Below are 21,788 nucleotides of genomic sequence, written 5' to 3'. Positions count from 1 at the left end.
GGTATACCTATCGTTACGGTCGAATCACGCCCCCTCTGTCGCAGTTTCAAATCAATAGTCCAGTACTGGTGTAGGTACTCGGAACAGACGGACTAAATGTATACTTATTATTAGGGAAACTAATGAACCAATTTTTTTTCGGTAACTCTTAGGTATATTAAGCAAAAAATCCAATACGTTTATCAATAAATGCTTGTAATAAATGGCACTTAACTATTTCAGAAGTAATATAAAATATTTATATCTTCGGTGATCTTTTATATGTAATTTAAAATTCCACTCTATAGAGTACGCCTGAGGGATTTTAAAGTATGGAACGGCCACTCAAAAGTTTCCTCGCTAAAAGGCCAGTTTAGCATGAGCCACAGTATGTAATCTAATTCACGTCAATAAATTGCAATTTAAATAAATTTAAGATCACGTTACCCTGGTCGCTGAACCCTTTCCCCTTGACAACAACGTCATTCGACAAGTTGTAAGCACCAGGCATACATCAAACCTTTAAAATATATAATACCATTTATGAGTTACTCAAGGTTTTAGAACGGTAAACTCAATTGTAGAATAAGAGAACTGGATATGTAATGACGGTTTTTAAGTGTTTAATTAGAGTTGATTGTCTTATTTTATGGCCAATAAATATTGGTATTACACTTTTTCTAAACATCGTCACAGGCTTTTTAAGCCACGTTTAAGTGTCGAGGGGTTTAAGCTTAGTTGAATTTATAACCAATATGCCAGTAATAAAACAAATACATATCTAAGGAAAAGTTAATCCGTAATAATGACCACCCGAAATTTATTATTACATATTACAAAGATCTATGCTTCAATTAGTTCATGTATACATATTACAATTATACATATTAAATACGAGAACAATAACTTTTAGGGCTGATTTTTCAATCCTTGGTTAAAACTTATTCGTCGAATAATGTATAAAACTACCATTTTAAAAACGTATTCTAATTGCCCGTATTTGACAGTTTACGTGACATTTTAATATTATCGTGTAATACTTTATTGGACGGATAAGTTTTATCCAAGCATTGAAAAATCGGCCCTTAAATAACAAACAAATGAATTGATAAAGTTAAGTCACACGCATTAATCAGATAGAACTTTTATTTTATGAGCAGTCTTATACAATGATATTAACCTTTAAATGGTTGTATAATTGATGAATAAATTGCAAGGTTGCATTCCCCATATAAATAAATGCTCATTGCTCATTGGAAATGAATATCCATAATTGAAACGCTCATTCTGGTACTGGTTAGTCGACTGACTTGCATAGATTGAGAAAGATTTCTAGAGTCAATACTCGATAGTATTTACTATTTAGTACTGGTTTTGTTGTGTTTAGATAACTGAACAATGCGCCTGCAACGACTGCATTCCACGATACCCCCCGTATCTCTGAGAAATATCCATATTTTATTTTAAAACCTCGGATTCCACAAAACATAGCGTATCTTACCTACACCATACAAAGTGCTGAGATACTATACAATTTATTTTTAAAGGCTCTTTTTATGTTAAAAGGGTTTTATAAATACCTGTTAGCTCATTGAACTTTAAGGAAAAATTTTAATTGCTTTTTTATACCAATCTTATATAATAGAAATTTTAAAATGTTGTATAGGTACTCTACAATTTGACTTTTCAAGCTGATATTCCCAAAAAATTTGGAGTACCTCAATTCACATTACATTTTTATTCAAAATTCAAACTCCTTAAGAGTTTTAATGATATCATGTACACGAAGATAGCCATAAATATTAATCTAGATGCAGGTAAAATCTTACGAGCACGTTTTGTTTTGATGACAAATATATGTTCTGTAACTAAATCGTATAATGTTTTAGGTACTCAATGTTCAACCTCGAGAAAATTAGCTATTAACGTTTCGGCCTTGGCTGTTCCTTTGTATGATTGTACTAAAAATTTGCAACTGATTTTACTGTCAATTACCTGTCATAAGACGACTCTTCTAGCACTTTTATTATTAGCAAGAATATGGTAATTCATACATACGCTCGAAAACATGGCAGTTACATTTTTAACTCGAATTCATATTTGTTTTGTAAAGGGGCTTAAAACTCCAGAACTTCCCCTTGTTACTAAGTGAAATCCTTGACCCCACACCTCAATGGGTATCATGATTCATGATTATACGTACGCATAATGTATGTATCCAGATCTGATGTACATATAAATTTAAGAATTAGAATGCCATAAAATATCAAATTCAGATCTGATGTTTTTAATAGCTAATGGGCATTCTTCAGCTTTACCTTTTTTATCAATTTATCTTTTTTTTAATTAAACGGTGACTAATTAGCTAATAAGCATAATTATTGTCGTTTTCTGACAAAATTATTGTAACTAATTTATTATTCAGGCATATACCTACCTAATGTATAACATATTTTTATATTAGTTTTCAAAGGCCACGATTTGATCTATTACGCAAATCTTAATATTTAATGCAAATAGATTCAATCGTAGACGTGAAATAGATTTGAAAAATCTTAAATGAGAGGCTCATTAGGTCAAGGATGAAATTATTATGAAAATATAATGATTACACACTTTCCATAATAAACAGTATGATGAGGCATACATTAAAAATAAATTAAGGTGTACCTACGGTGCGGTATTACGGCTTGAACATGAGAATTGAGACACACATACCTATGTCGTGTGTACAAAATAAAGGATAACAATGATAGATCGAAATGTTTGCGTTTAATGACGTCATCTATCTATAATAATGTATCCACTTGTATAAAATTTAAAAATATCCTGGCAAGTACTTACAATTCCAGTAGCTAACATGCTGTATTCAGTTTTGTTAGCTGCATGGTCTTATTGTAAAATATACTGAAGAGCAAAATAATGTTTTGAGTCCCAAGAAAGTAGAAAATTTTAATTTACAATAGTGCAATAGTTAATTTGAAAGTGAATGAGCTTTGCTAAGTCTCCAATTACACTACGTGGCGTAAGTGGCCACTCCGCGCTAATTACTTAATGTTTTTACGTGTTTCCCGTTCGTTTTTAATGTCTAATACTTGGCTTGTTTAAGAGGATGTGAATGAACTGTGAATTGTCTTCCACAAAGCATTACAAGGAACGAAGTTCAAGTGATGAATTCGTAAACGCTTAGTTGTTTGTTTAATCTTGAAAAGCGCAAAATTTACTGTTGGAAATTGACTTTTCGAGAGAAATCCTTCACGCACAAGTACACCATCTCTATATACGTATTTTAATTTATTCACCTTTAACGGTAGCCAAAATAACATCGCACTATTTGGAATATGACTGTTTTAAATTGACGTTATATTATAAAACGAGTACCAGATGAAATAGAGTCTGACTTCCAAATCAAGTATAAAATATAGCCATTAAATAACTCATCAGATACCATCAAAGAATTTTCGAAGCACATCGTAGTAGAGTTCTAAATTTATACTTTTAAACAAGCACCATTTTAAAACAAGAGACGATAGATGGATATTTCTGTTAAATATTACTGAGGATCCTAACTGAGCAAATGTTGGCCCGGCGCCAGACGACCATCGAATTTTACAGCAGTCCCGTTCGTTTCCTTAAGGTTCAACGGCACTTTACTGCAACTGCGCTTCTTTCGGCAAATTAATTCACATAAAACGCATTCATAAATTGAGTACGGATTATTGTAGACCGTTATACATTTGGATAGCTCACTTTACGAGAAATATAAAGTTTCGTTTCAGTGCTCAAAAACAGGCATTTGCCAGAGTAAATAATATTAATTATCAGATAGAATATTATATGCGTGCGGCACTTGAAATCAAAAAGAGTACTATTTTACATGATTTCTATTTTAAAATCAAACTTAAAAGCGTATCAAGCATGTCAAAAATAGAAGACACGAATAGATTGAATTGGTAGATTGAAATCTTTCTAAAAAACTTTATAAAAATAACTAATAATGGATCGTCTTCTTTTACAATAACATATTTCCTAACCTGTATTTTCCCTTCAGGTGGCGTTGCAAAATTCCACCCTGTATATATCCACTACCGCAAAGTAGGCAGAGATAGTTTTGCTAGTTTTTATTTTGAATCATCGTCATAACTATGGTCATAACCTATGGTAACTCAGATTACCCACAGACCCGTGGGCCGTGACCACGGTCGCTTTATAAATGTTTGAATAGTTTTATTAAATTATTAGTAACGTTGTTTGATAAATAAAATATATATTGTTTATTAATAAATATTTTAATTCAAATACCTAAAACGATTTTTCAATGTTTTTATAGCAATAGTGTAAATTAAAAATAGGTTTTAACATATTGTGTTATTGGAATTAATCGCAAACACCAAAGCTGGTGACAAAATTTTAATTTTAGCCATATGTGCGGCATATGCGTGCTTTACACAATGCTTTATCAGCTAACTCCGCCACAGATAACTCAGAGGGCCGTCGCTACATTTCCTGTGTCTGCTCTATACTTACTATTTAATATTATTTGACGCATATTCAGAACAAAATATGACCTCCGCAAACATTTTATTGAACCCGCAGCCGTGGGAATTCCCAGAGTATTGAAAAAGGGAAAAAGCATGAATCATATGTAATCCTTTATTCTTAATGCATTGCTTAGGCCGTGCGTCATGCAGCTAGAGGCTTGTACAGGTAAAATTATCCGCCATTACTTCCCAAGCTGCTATGGTTCATAAACTAACAGCTATAAGAATGAAATTTGCATCTTGTTTCACACATTATTGGTTTAGATGAGAATGTGTACGTAATCTTTAGAAATGAAGGTGTCGTATAAGGTAAAGTTTAACGGCTTTTATGCAAGGATGCCAGTCTTTTAATTTAGGTAGGTTCTAGCAGTAAAGTTTGATTTCCATAAAATGCAGTACTACTAGTGTAAATTGCAATCAACAAAATTGGCTGGATGATATTAGATACTTACCTTGTAAAACCAAACCAAACTAAAAATACAATTAATGTAAAACTATCCATTACATAACGATTGAAACGTAAGCGACAAATTAAATTACTTATAATGAAGTTGCAAGCGCTTATTCAATTAATATCCAATTGCATGACGAGGAACTCGGCCGTATAACTATTCCAATTGTGATATAAATTGATACTGTAACTCTAGGCAATGACATTCAATGTGTCTACTGAAGCGTCCCTGCAAGGGCGTTGAGTTACTAGATCATTTTAAAGGCTAATCTTGAGTAAAGAACCTATTATTGTGTTGTTTGCACTTGTAATTCAAGATGTGATAATGTAATATTTGTTGAAAATGTTGTTGTATTTTACATACATAGAGATGTTTGAATATCATGTTATTGGTCGATCAAAAATATAAAAACGTGTTTATAAAATTAAGGCATAGGTATGCCGGTAATTGTAGGCCAACCTTCCATAAATTCAATAAAATAAATATAAAACACTTCTTTAGTTTTTAATCGCATATTTTTAGATAATTTCCGTGAAAAGTGTATATTATATTGCAAATATCCCCGTTTACATCTCATTCATCTCAAGCAAGCTATAAATGCGTCCTCGATTCCACTCCAAGAAACGCCATAGCGTTATATTTCCCGAGCAATGCCATAAAACGTGGAATGGGTTTGTAATCCACAAAGGTTAAATCGTTAGGCTATTGAGACATATTCTGCACTTAGCATTACGAGTATAGGTATGCAGAATGCCACACGTAAAGAACATGAATACAGGTAAGGCATACTTGGATTCGATCCAAGCGTGAATGTTTACAAAACTGTACTCTACGGAAACGAAATTGCTTTAAAACAATTTTCAACGATGAGAAATAATGGCTGAAGTACGCAACGCCCGCCGTGCATACTGAAGAGGCCGGTTAATCATGCATTAATATTTCAATGAAACAGGGGTTTTCCAAATTTCCTTTACGTCTTAACAATTTATCGTCCAGTATTATAAAACAAAAGAAGCAGAAATAGAATGCAGAAATATTTACAATTGTCCTTTTGATGCACTTACATCGTTTCGAAATTAGATATTTGATTTTATTTATATAAAAGAACTTCGTAGTAGTATCAACAAAAATTGTTGTTTAAAATCCGTTGGCCATATTAATGAGACTGTTAATGTAAATAAAAACATGCTTAAAATGGCGACGGAAGCGTCCGAGATACCAGTGAAAAATTCCAATCCCTTAACTTACATCATTAAATTTTAACGGTAAGTATAAGGACACCGTATTAAAGCCCTTCTTACAATAAGCGTCCAACTCCGTCCGTTATAATTGTCTTGGAGGTTCACATTGAACCTGAAGTAGGCGCTCACATACAGGGTTAAGATTTGAGGTAGGCCCGTAATTTCATAGTCGTCATCTTGTTAAGCGACTCGTCAGCTCTTATCCACCAGCATTTATGATATCTTTGTACATCCTTACCCGTATAGGGGGCGGCTACGTTTATATTAATGACGCCCGGCTCTCCACTTGAGAAGTTACTGCATATTCACTCTTCCTTTAAAACATTGTAATTGTGGCATTTAGATGCCTAACACATATGACCGTGTGTCCGTTTACTCTGAGAAAAATGTCCTTGGCAACATTAGCATGGATTTCGTTGTAAATGTGTTTCAATTGACACAATTGCCCTCACATTATTTTATATCATGCACATTGTGCATTCGACGCATGTGTTACAATAAATATTTGCAACGATATATTAAGTTTCAGTGTTGTCATGTATCGAACGAGCCTTGTATGCGGAATTAATACAATTTTACGATGCTATTATTTATTGAGCATCCATTTTCAATCGACATAACTGGGACATTTGGTACTACAAGATAGAAACGAAATTTAACACAATGAATGCGAAAATACGTTTCATATAGTTTGAGTCATGGCATTATTTGTTTGGCTTTGTTAGCTGATTTCATTTAATTGGTGACATATAAATGTATTGTACAAGTGCTATATCAATTACAGACTCAATGAGTCTGATATTGAACGAGATCCAGTAGGCAAGGCAACAAGCATCGTATCAAATTACAATAAGCTACCGTTCACTTGATTTCATGGAACCGTCATTTATAATTTGCTTAATATTTCACTAAGGTCGTTTACTTTCAGCTTCAACAAAACAACAACACTTGTATCCTATGACAGATACATCGTTGATTTTAATTTTAGGTACGATCTAGTTTATATGTTCATAGTATATTATCTGTGTTGTATGCGTTTTACTACGCTCGAAAATAATTCTATGTTTGAGGTAACGCGGTTTCGAAAATTTAGGTTCATGTTGAAAATTAATTAAACATTAATTAGTTGTAAAGTATCCACTACACGGGGGTATTAATTCAACCGTTAAGAAAATGGCCAGCCGCTCTCCTATTATCTTTTGGTTGGATTCTGAGAATTTTGAATGATCGTAAAAATGACTCAGTCTTGAAGGTCGTCGGCCCCAGTTCGTTTGAAGCGATATCACGGCAAATTGATGCTTCTTACAGGAAGTGCCAGACCCACTGCGAGTTACGAAAAAACCCGCGCCAACAACACGAATCCAATCATAATTTACACTGTTTTAACGTAATAACCGTCAGAAAAAACACATCCGAAGCTGTTGAAAGATCTCAGTAATAACACAGATGTAATAGCTAGCAAAATTATTCCGGTATCGTAATGCCAACAATATCAACGCTAACAAAAGTTTTATAATTATTAAGTAAATTAAATAAATCATAAATGTATTGCGCATAAACGGTTTAGCACTAGTTACCTACTTTTAATCATTTCAATATCGATTGATTAGGCACACGTTTTCTTATTAATTTACGAGTATTAAACTCTATCATCACTGTTTATTTGGAAAGTAACAATCTTGTATCAAATCGGTAATATGTGTAATTTGACGATGTTTAAACTTACACTTAATTTATTTACTTATCATATACATAAACAATTTCAATATTCTTCAAACAATATTATATTTACTCAAATATAATGATTGTGTATAAACCCAGTTGCACTAACAGACGACCAGATTGCAGTGTGGAGATAAATTGCGCCTGCGACCTTTATTAACTGGCACACGCTTTCTGTTTAAAAAAAAACTTTTGTTCCGTTCACTAGTCTATGTTTTTGACATTGCCTAAGGTTACGGACCCACATCGAAAGTATGCATTTCATGGTTTTTAAGTGGAAATGCTCCAAAATTTACTTAGGCATTAACCTGGCCATTACTTTTATTACGCCGACACGCAAGAATAGTGATTATGGCGGTGATAATCTAAATCGTCTTTAAACTGTTTCAAGCGCACTTTCAAGGTTATTTTTTGTCTCTGGTCTGACATTGTTCTCTGAACCTTAAAGTCTATCTATGAATAGGCACTTCTCCCGTATCTTATATCCATTCCTCGAAATGTATTTGGGTCAAATACGTGTTAGATACAATAAAATTTCAGTTGTTTGGTCAGTAGGTAGGAGGCAGGTCTCAATATTAATTTAACAGAGTTATACATATTTTGTTGTAGGTAGACATTACGTTTTTAATTTGCATTAATAGTACAAATTACAAATATTTATGAACACAATCCGAAATCGAAGGCACAATTTAATGAAAATACTAACAAACTTACTTTGTGACAAATCATGATAGAAAACCATAAAAATATTGCAAACATGAAACAAATTTAACTAACCATATATTTGTATGGAATATGCTATGCAAATTATAATTATTTTAATTGTTCATCCTCTGTTCATCCATCTCGAAACCATCTGGTTATCACGAGGTTCAAAATAAACATAACTATTGTATTATATTGTACCAACATGGGTGACCGGACGAGGCGGACAAGCCTTTATAAAAGACTGAATGTTTTATTGTTTTAATATAAAGCTATGTGCGTTTTTGCGTCAGTCAAATTTTGTAATTATATGTCCTCTAAGTATTTCATTACCACAAATAACTTTTAATTTTTCAAATAATGTTTTGAATTCGCACAAATCCCAGTGGTCCTAGGAAAGTACGTTGTACCTTTCTGTCGTGGTTCAAGGAATTTATTTTAAACTAGCGGTCCGCCCGGCTTCGCCCGTGGTACATATTTACGTTTTCTCACATAAAAACCATCCTCGTACTTCAAGGAATATAATAAAAAAAGAATTATCGAAATCGGTTCAGCCGTTCTCGAGTTATGCGCTTACCAACACATTTTGCGATTAATTTTTATATTATAGACTAGTGGTCCGCCCCGGCTTCGCCCGTGGTACATATTTACGTTTTCTCTACATAAGAACTATCCTCGTACTTCAAGGAATATAATAAAAAAAGAATTATCGAAATCGGTTCAGCCGTTCTCGAGTTATGCGCTTACCAACACATTTTGCGATTCATTTTTAGGGTTCCGTAGCCAAAATGGCAAAAACGGAACCCTTATAGTTTCGTCATGTCCGTCTGTCCGTCTGTCCGTCTGTCCGTCTGTCACAGCCGATTTACTCGGAAACTATAAGTACTACAGTGATGAAATTTGATGGGAATATGTGTTGTATGAACCGCTACAAAAATATGACACTAAATAGTAAAAAAAAGAATTGGGGGTGGGGCCCCCCATACATGTAACTGAGGGATGAAATTTTTTTTTTCGATGTACATACCCGTGTGGGGTATCAATGGAAAGGTCTTTTAAAATGATATAAAGTTTTCTAAAAAACATTTTTCTTAAAGTGAACGGTTTTTGAGATATCAGCTCTCAAAGTCGTAAAAAGTATGTCCCCCCCCCTCTATTTTTATAACTACGAGGTATAAAATTCTAAAAAAAATAGAGGTGATGCATGCTAATTAACTCTTTCAACGATTTTTGGTTTGATCAAAGTATCTCTTATAGTTTTTGAGATAGGTTGATTTAACTGTAATTTATTATATTTGCTGCTACGGAACCCTTTGTGCGCGAGCCCGACTCGCACTTGGCCGGTTTTATATATAAGAAGATTACAGTTAATATAACGTTTCGTTAATAGCCAAGCGTGAATTATTTAAATAAAAAGGTTGAATTTTATAAGTACCTAAGTATATCATTTTTATACTTTATGGTAAATTATAATTGTAAGTTATAAATAACTACAGCTACATAAACTGTCGGCGTTACAGTTTGGTGTAATTACATATAAATAATATGCCGGTAAATATTTCACTTTTTGAATAAGATACAATGTGTAATTGTGTAATGACGATTAATTTTCAATTTAAAAATACTTAAAATTACTCCTATTTCCCTTTCCAATTAAAGTAATCATGATAATTTCAAAATGCCTTCCAATGCCTTCCAGTTTCCAAACCAAAATGGCTTATCCTGCCGTGTTTAATGGCATACCTCTACATTTACACAGATATTTTATTGGATTTAGTGGTGGGATTGTGGGAATGAAAAGTTAAAATTTTATTAATTAGATACAATAATGTTTGCATTTCATTCATTCTTATATTTACTTCTCATGTACAAAGCCCAACGTAATTTTATATACTTTAATATATAAATAATTATACTCACTATAACATTCTTCATATTCATCTTATATATTCATAATGTTATTTATCAGTTATCTACAACTCGATAAAATGCAACTCTAATGCTCTATGGTCAATTAGAACAACAGACATGTGGAAAGGACCGAAATTTAAAATTTTTGTATAAATTATAAATTATACTATTTAAAAATTAAATAATTTCATCAACTCCTATTAAGCGTGCTATACCTTCAAGGGTCATTCATATTTTTTTTTACTAAATTATTAAAAATTTATCGATGTTGCATTGATTTATGTACCGTCTATTTATATAAAAATTGATAAAAAGCAGTTCGCGTTAGATATTATGATTATAATATACACATAATATATGAAAACAGTTCATCTCAACTTGTAATAAAGACTTCATTATATTGTGTGCAAATGACAATTAATGTTTGACATGTTGTTATGACATACTTATGAAGTTATGACTATTGTACTATATTGCATGATTTTAATTTAATTTTAAAAACAAGTTTTCCTACTATATTGTGAGTAAATTTGTATTTATTTAATTTTTAAATTTTGTTGGTTTATGAATTTCCGCATTATTACTCAATCTTTACGTGCGTAGTAGATATATTATGTAGTATATAAGGTAGAATAGTATATATGTAGTGCGTAGTAGGTATATGGTAGGTATAAGTGTAATGATGCGTGTTTAAATTTACGTTGTTGGTAAGCATGTTTTATAGGAAAATGATTATAATTATTCATTTAAAAAAATTAACCATGCTGAGAACCGCAACTACATTCAGCATTTATTTTTTACATTTGTGTTCATTTTGGCATAAAAATCTTTACTATTAATATTACGATAGATATTATTTATTAGAACAACACAGTTTCTATGACGCCATGTCGAAAGACGAATGCTAAATATCAAAGCTGAATTGTCGGAAGTCGTAACGCTTCTGTAATGGAACCTTTCCTAGTGATTGATGGCTCACGACTACATGATTGATTTTAATACCATATCTCTAGACCCACTTTTATAAGCACTAGATGAGGATGACAGGTCTTTGAACTTATGACGTAAAGTCTACATCTTGTATTTCGCATTAATCGTTTTATTAAAATAAATCAACAAAGCGCATCCTTCGCGAGACAATGGAGTTCCTCGCGAACGTGACTTGTATTCCTTTTCGTGCAACTATTGTAATTATTCGATTTAGCTCCTGCATCACTGTACGTACGAGTATTATAATAGCTCTCCTGCCTACAGAGTACAGCTATTTAAATTCATCTCAGTGAGAAACAACGCAGGTGATAGTGATTATATTATTTACTAGCTGTTGCCCGCAGCTTCGCTTGCGTGGAAAAGATAAATTTTCATGGTACTTATAATTTTTCATCCCCTATTTTACCCCTTTAGAATGAATTTTCTAAAATCCTTTCTTATAGACCGGGAGATACTGACACAAAATTTCGAGTCATTTGTAACAGAATGGCGGTTCTACAGGGTTCTTAGTACGCAATGACAAAAAGAAAAATATAAAACCGGCCAAGTGCGAGTCGGGCTCGCGCACAAAGGGTTCCGTAGCAGCAAATATAATAAATTACAGTTAAATCAACCTATCTCAAAAACTATAAGAGATACTTTGATCAAACCAAAAATCGTTGAAAGAGTTAATTAGCATGCATCACCTCTATTTTTTTTAGAATTTTATACCCCGTAGTTATAAAAATAGAGGGGGGGGGACATACTTTTTACGACTTTGAGAGCTGATATCTCAAAAACCGTTCACTTTAAGAAAAATGTTTTTTAGAAAACTTTATATCATTTTAAAAGACCTTTCCATTGATACCCCACACGGGTATGTACATCGAAAAAAAAAATTTCATCCCTCAGTTACATGTATGGGGGGCCCCACCCCCAATTCTTTTTTTTACTATTTAGTGTCATATTTTTGTAGCGGTTCATACAACACATATTCCCATCAAATTTCATCACTGTAGTACTTATAGTTTCCGAGTAAATCGGCTGTGACAGACGGACAGACGGACAGACGGACAGACGGACATGACGAAACTATAAGGGTTCCGTTTTTGCCATTTTGGCTACGGAACCCTAAAAAATGATGGTGTAAACGCTGGTACCGGCGGCTTAGTCGCGTGGGCGTTAGTCGAACTCGTCGGAAAATAGCGAAAGTCAAACGATTTGTAACAGTATGGCACTTATTTTTCCTGTAAGTTTGAGGATCAACGAATATAAATACAAAATTTCAAAGATAGGTGTTGCAAATCTTCACTTATATAAATTAATAATAAATTTATTTTTCAAGTATGACAGCACTTTTTCCCCCTACTAGAAGTATGGCAAATATAATAATGGTCACATTTTATCAAATACTCTCCAAAAAGCCAAATGCAATACTGGTACAAAAAGATAGGCGAAATAAAAAAATTTTGCCGATTTTCGGCGGTATGGCGACCACTTGGAATCGTCCGAAAAGTATGGCATGGCGATTTTCGTAAATGGCTGCACGACGATGGTTACCTGTGCAAAAGTTAGCTTGGTACAAATGGTTGAATAATTGTTTTTTTTAAATCAACACATTCGCGTCGGTATGGCGGGCTGTAAGTCATACCGGAAAAGTATGGCATGACACTACCGCCTACTTCTTTTTTATGGGCTATCGGTAAATTCTAAAATTTTTGTGTTACAAATCGTTTGACTTTCGCTATTTTTCCGACGAGTTCGACTAACGCCCACGCGACTAACCCACCGGTACCAGCGTTCACACCATCATTTTTCTTTTTGTCATTGCGTACTAAGACCCCTGTAGAACCGCCATCCTGTTACAAATGACTCGAAATTTTGTGTCAGTATCTCCCGGTCTATTATGGGGTACATCTACCTGCATGCCAAATTTCAGTCCGATACGTAAAGTGGTTTGGGCTGTGCGTTGATAGATCACTATATCAGTCACCTTTGAGTTTTATATATACATTTTATACTTATTTCATTTCTATCTTAATTAAATTTAAGTTTTAATTATTTTCTTCGTTTCAAATGTCCAATTTATCTTTATTACTTTCAATACATTTCTAGAATGGTTTATGGTGATTATGCGTTGCTATAAAGATGTTCGCATACGGCACATCACCTTTACCTTTTACCTTCAAGCGAAGTCCGAAGCTAGGCCGTCGTGAGTCGTGACTCGTGGCTTCCACATGGCTAGTTACGTGATTGCGTATGCGCCTCGCGTCGTATGCTTCCTGTTAATGGACGACTTGTCTGTCTAGTTTATTACGCCCTATACCTAAATGAATTACGTTCATTCTTCCTACAAACAGTTAAGTGATTTTCCTTTCGAAAATACGTTACTTTGTTATTGTGAATCGTAATTTCGGCTGTAAGAGCTCTTAAAATTTCTGTTCTGTTTTTCCAATCTTGATAAAATAAAATATGCACTTCGACGAATAAGATAAACAAAATATTTTATCGGTTTTCTTCCTTAATTGTGTTTTCGGAAATCATTAAAAGATAAAGGAAATTAGATTTTATCAAGTTACAACTAAATTATAATTACCTACTATTCGCTATATTTTGTATAGGTAGTAGGTATTAGCAGTATATTATTATTAGTCAGTGGTATTAGGTACTAATTAAGTTATCGCGGTACCGATTAATGAAAGTTTCACATAGGCATTATATTTAGATAATATTATTACATTTCTAAATTCCATAGCAAACACGTGTAATAAGATGAATCATGTAACAATAACATTACTTACAATTTTTATAGATTTTAAAATCAAATAAAAGACTACGCAGAAAATCTAAATGTAACAACAACAAATCCAAAGCAACAAGAAGTTAATTATGAGTTACTTTACCTTAAATAAGTTCCTGATTAAACGACTTTCAATAGCATTGAATGGACATAATACGTAAGCAAAACATCTTGTAGGAAATATCCACTTAATTACCTTAAAAATGCATAATTAAATTCACTTTCTAGTCTAACAGAATTACATATGCGACGATAGTTGCATAATTAGAATGATTTTGAACATTCCGCTGGTTGTTAAACTTGCATATTTAACAGTATTCTCTACCGGTCAAGTCAAATGATGATTATTTTATAACTACAAAATATCTACCTGAAAATAAAAGTCTTTTATTATTTGTCTAATTACATTGTCACTCATCAATAATTATTTTCTATCGGGCGACAATTTTAGTTATACCTACGCGTTTAGTATCGATTTATTTTGTAAAAACGTTTACCTCAATTATGTTTACTTTAATTGATTACATAATAGGTACAAATACTCTGAGATAATAATAAATAACAGTATGTACAATACTTGATTTAAAAATTGCATAACATCACACTAATTCGCTGTCTATGGTAAAAATATCCACATGTTTTGGTATATCGAATGTGTGTCAAAAATAGCGTAATGTGATTAAAGTGAAACACTTTCCCTAGTGGAGGTCGGCACCGTGCCTTGAATATTGTCAGCGCGTGTTCACTAACTGCTAAGCGGTTACGATCAACATGAGGCAATTCCGTCATAATGAGATGAACACGGTGACATAAATCACGTATTCCATACGTACACACAGTGAACAAGCACATCGTTAATACAAATCGATCGTCAAAACGTAATAACTTGCAGATTGCGTTGTTTGAATGAGTCGTTTCTAGCATTATCCATAATAGAAGTTACTATTTCTTTGAATTACTATCGAGATGCCGTTCGTTCGTTATGCGAAGGAAATTTGAAACAGTCACGTAGGTAGAAATTCCGATCGTTCCACAGTTTCCAATACAGCTACTTCAATTGTCGAGCCGTCAACCGCAAACGTTCACATATATTTGCGTTGCTGAGAAAACTAAATACTTAAATTCACTGTAGGGGCATTCTTGGTCGACGACTTACGACCCATTGTCCTGACCACTGTGACAAAGTAAGTACGGAAGGTCCATAGACGCCTATGATTTGATGGGGTACTACTACAATACAACAACCTATGAATTATTTCAATACAAGAAATTATTTACACGTGAAGTCTGTTATTTTAATAGAATTGTTTCAATAATTTCTGGGCTTAGGTATATCAAAAACTCTACAATCTACATGTGAAGTATCTCTTATAAATAATCCAAAAAGCACCAGTTTGTAAAAAGAAATTATTCCATCAGCTCTAATACTTTTATCTGTATTTTCGTGCAGTTTTTGTTGCACTTATGCAGCCGCTGCCCGCTAGCCATCCGTGTCCATTTTGTGCGAATTACTTAGTATGTACTAAGTAATATAGTATCGTAACTTAACCGGTCTGCCGTCACCCTATCTAAGAGCTATTACATCGTCAACGGTAGCTAGGCTAGCTCCACGCTTAGTTGCGTTTACCCTCAGGGTCATAGTTTATTTTATTTACCATGTATCATTTATCCTTCTTAGGGCCGATTTTTCAATGCTTGGATAAAACTTATCCGTCCAATAAAGTATTACACGATAATATTAAAATGTCACGTAAACTGTCAAATACGGGCAATTTGAATACGTTTTTAAAGTGGTAGTTTTATACATTATTTGACGAATAAGTTTTAACCAAGGATTGAAAAATCAGCCCTTAAAGCATCGATGCGTCTTCTTGATTCTCGTACTTTGACTTTATTCTTGTTTTAGCACGAATGCGTTATGCGACGTGCGCAAATTAAATATTGGTGTAAAAACTTGAATTTATCTTAAGATTGAATCTATATCCTTGATAACTTAATTGCAATGATAATAACCATGTACCAATCAACGATTACAACCTTTACACAGTTTTGTGATGATTTTATTTAAAGATAGCAATTAGTTAAGTAAAATATCATGTTCTATGATAAAATACTAATTTGATTAGTATATTCCGGAAACATTCAAGAGAGCTCGTGATTTGAAGAAGGTTATCGAATTACATTTTTTTTAATAGTAATGTCTCGTGGATTATAAAGTTGTTGATTATCCTCGTGTATATTTCAATGGCAAGGAAAACGAAATAGGAAGGAAAATAGTGCATTTATTGCAATATTAATCGCTATTGGTTCCACATTGCTATTATTACATTATCAGTAGTAAATACATTTGAAGCTGGTAAGTAATAAATATGTTATTCAATTACTTAAGTATAAAATAATTTGTCCAAATTGATTTAAATAATACGTCTTATACAATTTTGTACTCCTTTTTGGATATTTTAATAGTATTTCAATAAGGTTTCGAGATTTCACAAAACTACTGTTCAGTTTTTTTATTTTCAGAGACACCTCATATCAATAAACATGTAAACACATGTCTTAACGATATACGGCCGTATAACGTCTCTTCGTCCTCACATAACATTCCCTTGTTGAGAATCTAAGATAGTGTGTTAAGGCAGCTAAGGTACCTTCGTGTCGTGTCGTATATAAGAAAACAGTTATATAAAAACGTTCGATTGTAAATGTACTCCGGTAACAACCATGTACGGATGACATACGTTCTAGTCAATACCTACGCTATAGATCGCAACGGGATAAACGCGAAGTTTATCGCGAGCCAAGGGACACATTTTTATGGCGATAACAGTATGATTTAATACTCCTGCGGAGCATTAATCCGCGCGTCTTATACATTATCTCATAAGATTGAGCAGAGTACATAGTTTCAAGAGTTACGCATTTAATATTAATCGCTAGTCGCATCAACTACTCAAGTCTTCGTATGAGATTAATTATTCCATCCTCGCCTTTCCAGCGAGATAATATCGGAATAGCAACGATCTTGCACTGATAAGCGTGGATCAGAACAAGACTTGCTAATTAAGGAGTGACAAGAAATACTAATCGCGGAGCTGTGCAGGAATGTTGGATAAGCCTGTGTGATGAAAATATCTGCGACTGGGTTAATTACGTCTTCTAATATGCGCGCATGAAAGTCTCTAGAAAACATTTTAGATAACTATCTAACACGCTCCTGCGTGACATGTCTAAATATTTTTAGTAATATTCAGCAGTAAAAATGTGAATACGGGTTTATTATTAAAATTTTTATCCACGTATCGATATCGTTGAGTACTGATATGTTAATTAACTATGTTATTGCTTATTGCAGGAGCTGGAATAGTGCGAGGCGCCACCGTGGCGCCTACCTCCACACGCCTGCTGATGACACAATAAATTGTGATGCTGACACGCACAGGACCTTATAGAAGACTACGTCCTAGAGGACGACGGAGGACGTTCTAACAAATCAAACACTAGTATTGTAAGAGCAAGTGCCTAAATTGCTACAAAATGGTGGCTAACCGTCGTAATTTTATCTTTAGAGTGAGTATTGTGATAAACATAGCTGTGCTCCTTTACGCGGCTATGCAGCTATCAGGGAACACGGCACCGGGTGTCGTCTGGGTTCCCATGACCGTCGACGGTTCGGAGAGGAGTGCTGAATATAGATACATTAACCAAGATATTCGAAATGAAACTGAAACGAGATCGTTGGATTCTAGTGCTAGTGCAAGAAACTTTGAAGAATCTACGTCTCAAAAGACGCCATCCACGATGGCGACAACGAATAAAACTGCATCGAGTACGGCCACTATACCAGAAGCAGAAAGAAAAGTGATGAGCGCAGTACCAGATGCTGAAGCGTCTAACGCATCAAGCCTTGATATCGATGATGAAGACAACCTGTCGCCGACGACGCAAGCGTATCTGAGGACGCTTTTAGGTTGCAATGATAGAGATATGCTGCCACGTACTGAACAACGAGGAGAATTTTGGGTGCTAAAGAATTTTATTCGAGCAGATCATGGTACTATATTGTGTCACGAATCTGTCACATATACAACTCACGCGGGCTACGAGTTCCTCGATAACGTGCAACCTTTAGTAGAACGGTAAGTCATTACTTATTTGATATCCAATACAATATTGTAGGCGCATAAAGTAATGTGCCAACACTAACTTTTAGTTTCGTTAATCTCATGTGTCGTCATATCACTTCTCTTATTCTTTATCATTAGTGACTGGCTTACCTTCATTGTAACAATGGTTTTCACAACGTACGACTTACTTTTATTGTTGTAAAAGTGTATGCAAAGTGCTGTTATTATTAGGTGTTTCATACATGCAATAAATTGGTATATTATTAAGTCGTACCTGTCTGTTTATGATCAGCGCGAAGCTTTATAAGTTTTTAAAGAAAATTGATTGATAGTGAAGATTAAATATTACGTAATTGTTATAAACATAACAGTGCAATAACCAAAAATATAATCATATAAAATATTTACCGATCTCAAAACATACATATTATGTGAAAAGACAAACAACTTTCTTCGATCATCTTGTCAAGAAAGTTTAAAGTAAAATCGCTCCACATATCAAAAATTTTCACTTCAACATACCTAGTTTAAGCAACTACATTTCTTTGGAATCAATGTTTTAATTGCAGTATTCTTGATCTTTCAAACGCTATTTAAAATAGAAGCATCATCTTAACCTTGGCTTTAAATTATTTTGGCACATTTCTGATTTAAATTTATATCTAATTGTCCGAAATGTAACAAAAAATACAAAGAGGCCTCTAGTTTTTTTCTGCTATGTTTCTCACATTTATTTTGTTATGATTTATAATATGCCAACTGGGTTAGAATAGAATTCCATTTTTTAATATAAAAAAAAACAATAGCAATGCATCAAACCGTGTGATATATTCTTGCTTTTACTTATGCAAATGTATCCAAAAAGATTTCTTTTCTATTATTTATACCGAAGATCTCGGAAATAGTAAGTAAACATAATAAATAGAAAGTCCGGTTCCCTACTCATGTAAATGTTGAGTGGATATCGGACGATTGCATATCAAATAAACATTACTCGCTGGTAATGATAAGTTAGATGCATCTCGGATACGATTAATGGGTACCAGCTAGCACAAGATCTATGGTTTATATTAATATCAATGATACACGCGGAACTCCGGCTGTCCGACTTACACACGTTCTGTAAAAGAAAATTGCATCCAACGTGACTATGATTGACCTCTTATAAACTAGTTTTGTCATCATTTCTGTATTAAGGTGGAGTCGGTACGAAATCATATAAGCCAGTGGGTCAGTCAACATAATATTATCACAAGGCCTCAAGGGATTCTTGTTTTTAAATTCCTTATAAGATGTTTAAATATATAATTAGAATTCTCTTATATTTTCTCTGTTACCATTCCATTATTTCAGTCATTTTATACTGCAATCTAAAATTCTGATTAAATTCTTACGTCGTTACTGAAATCTAATGTAGGTTATGATGATAAATCACAGGACGTGGTTCCAAGTGTGCAATGACATCATACGCTATATGTACTGAAGATAGTGTGATAAATAACTAGAAATTAGCTGCGAACGGCGGTCATATTTTAACGAGAGCTATCATCACCTATCACTAGAATACAATGAGCTGACAAAACTCTTTCTAGAACACTAAAGTATATGCGTGTTGACATTCAAAGTGCTATGAGGGACAATAAATTGCTAGACAAACAGTCTAATTAACATAAATCGATACAAGTACTACAATTAACTAGCTTTTCTGCTTGAGTTATGCGGGGAATATTTTCTTTCTGAATTTCACGTGTGGCATATTTTCTTGCTGAACTAAACGAGGATTTCAATTAGAAAGGCATCTTCGGGCCCTGGAATCCCCTTAACCCGAGATGCTGCTGTATTGTATCCAACTTATTAATATTATTTATAGAATTAAATTTACTATTCACAAATAAGGCCTATAATGATTGTACCTAAATATTATTAAATAATGTTTTCAATACTTACGTTACATACGTACGTACTCACCAACGAGTTATTCAAACAAAAAACAATAAGTGATAATTACGGTAATTGCATACACGTCCATATGTTGACAGTGAAATTGTGTAACAATCGGTCTCAAATTACACACCGAGTGAGGATATCAGACGTCAGTGAAGAACAACCACAATAGGTGGTTAACCGTTTAATATGAGTATCGAGAATGTATTGTCACTGATCTTTCGCAAGACGTAAGAGAAGAAGAGTATCATCAGACCCAAATAAAGAATGAATTACGATACTAGATTTTCTATACTGTGATATAGTCAATGATATTAAGATTTTCCGGAGCATTCTTCTTGATGTGTCCAAATTTATTGGTACATAGCATTAATTTGTTTCCGTATTATAATTAGGTATACCGACGTTAATAAAAATAGTTTTTAAATTAAATTAATCATGATAAACCTGATTGAATGCTGCTTCTTAAATATTTAAAAGCACAACTGTTTATATTAAAATTAATAAATGAATTAGTAGCGGAAGTCAACATTTATTATTTCAATGTTTAACATTACATTTATCATCAAACTTGTATAATTAAATCACATTTTTCGTTTTAAAGGTTATGGATGCCGTTAATTAGAAAACTGGTTTACTAATTTAAAGCTTAATATTGATATAAATTATGAATCTTTAGATTGAATGCCCTTGTTGTACGATCAAATTTTGGTTTAAAAGATCTTATTATTTATTCTAGAAAATCTATGTGCATTTTAGGTTAGTCCTTATCAACTTTAACACATCTATTGCCTTTCACGATTCCTTTAATATCCGAGTCATCATTATTTTTCTATTTATTACCTTGACCTATATTTATATTTTATACCCTGGATTTTCACAAATTTAAAATTTGTGAACCCAATCAAGCTACGAAAGATATAACTATGCAATAATTTTCGCTATGTCTATGTTTCTTGTGTATCCATCGAATCAAATAATCTTGATGCACTTAATAACACCTTTGAAATCATAGCCATCTGATTGTAAATTGCCGGCCTTTGTTTCCATTGCAACACTCGCCTGCAACCGCAAACCTTCTAATTAGGTGTTGTCTTGCTTCTAACGCTGAATAGAACTTCTTTAAAAATTTATGCAATTATTTGGCGTCTTCATCGTATTGGTTCATCAGTTGTAGATGGAATAACTAGCATCCTGCCAGTTTTGTTGATAATTTTTTTTACTCTGTTTTTAATTGGTGTAATTAAACTATGAAGATAATGAAAAATAAGGAAAAGTGTAAAACACGTTATGCAAATGTATGTACCTAAAAATATCTCGCCTACAACATTCAATGGACAAGGATCGTTACTATAATGTTATCAGGACATGGCCCATAAAGAGTCATGAAGCATGTG

The 21,788-nt window shown here is 33.3% G+C and overlaps 1 protein-coding gene across 1 annotated transcript in view; it reads left to right on the top strand.

The window, feature by feature from the left end:
- The window catches only part of LOC149909606 (beta-1,4-glucuronyltransferase 1), a 40,500-nt gene that overhangs the window by 2,046 nt on the left and 16,666 nt on the right, over positions 1 to 21,788 (top strand). The window contains exon 2 of the mRNA XM_090119650.1: positions 17,676 to 18,459. Within this exon, the coding sequence (XP_089975776.1) occupies positions 17,858 to 18,459 (602 nt within the window). The 5' untranslated portion in view covers positions 17,676 to 17,857. The remainder of the gene's footprint in view (positions 1 to 17,675; positions 18,460 to 21,788) is intronic.

The sequence above is a fragment of the Colias eurytheme genome, chromosome 3, assembly GCF_061535395.1.
Source record: "Colias eurytheme isolate Ceu_HAF_F1 chromosome 3, ilColEury1 Martin Lab GWU primary, whole genome shotgun sequence".
In the NCBI taxonomy this organism is placed as follows: domain Eukaryota; kingdom Metazoa; phylum Arthropoda; class Insecta; order Lepidoptera; family Pieridae; genus Colias; species Colias eurytheme.
This window is presented reverse-complemented; position numbering and strand designations above follow the sequence as displayed.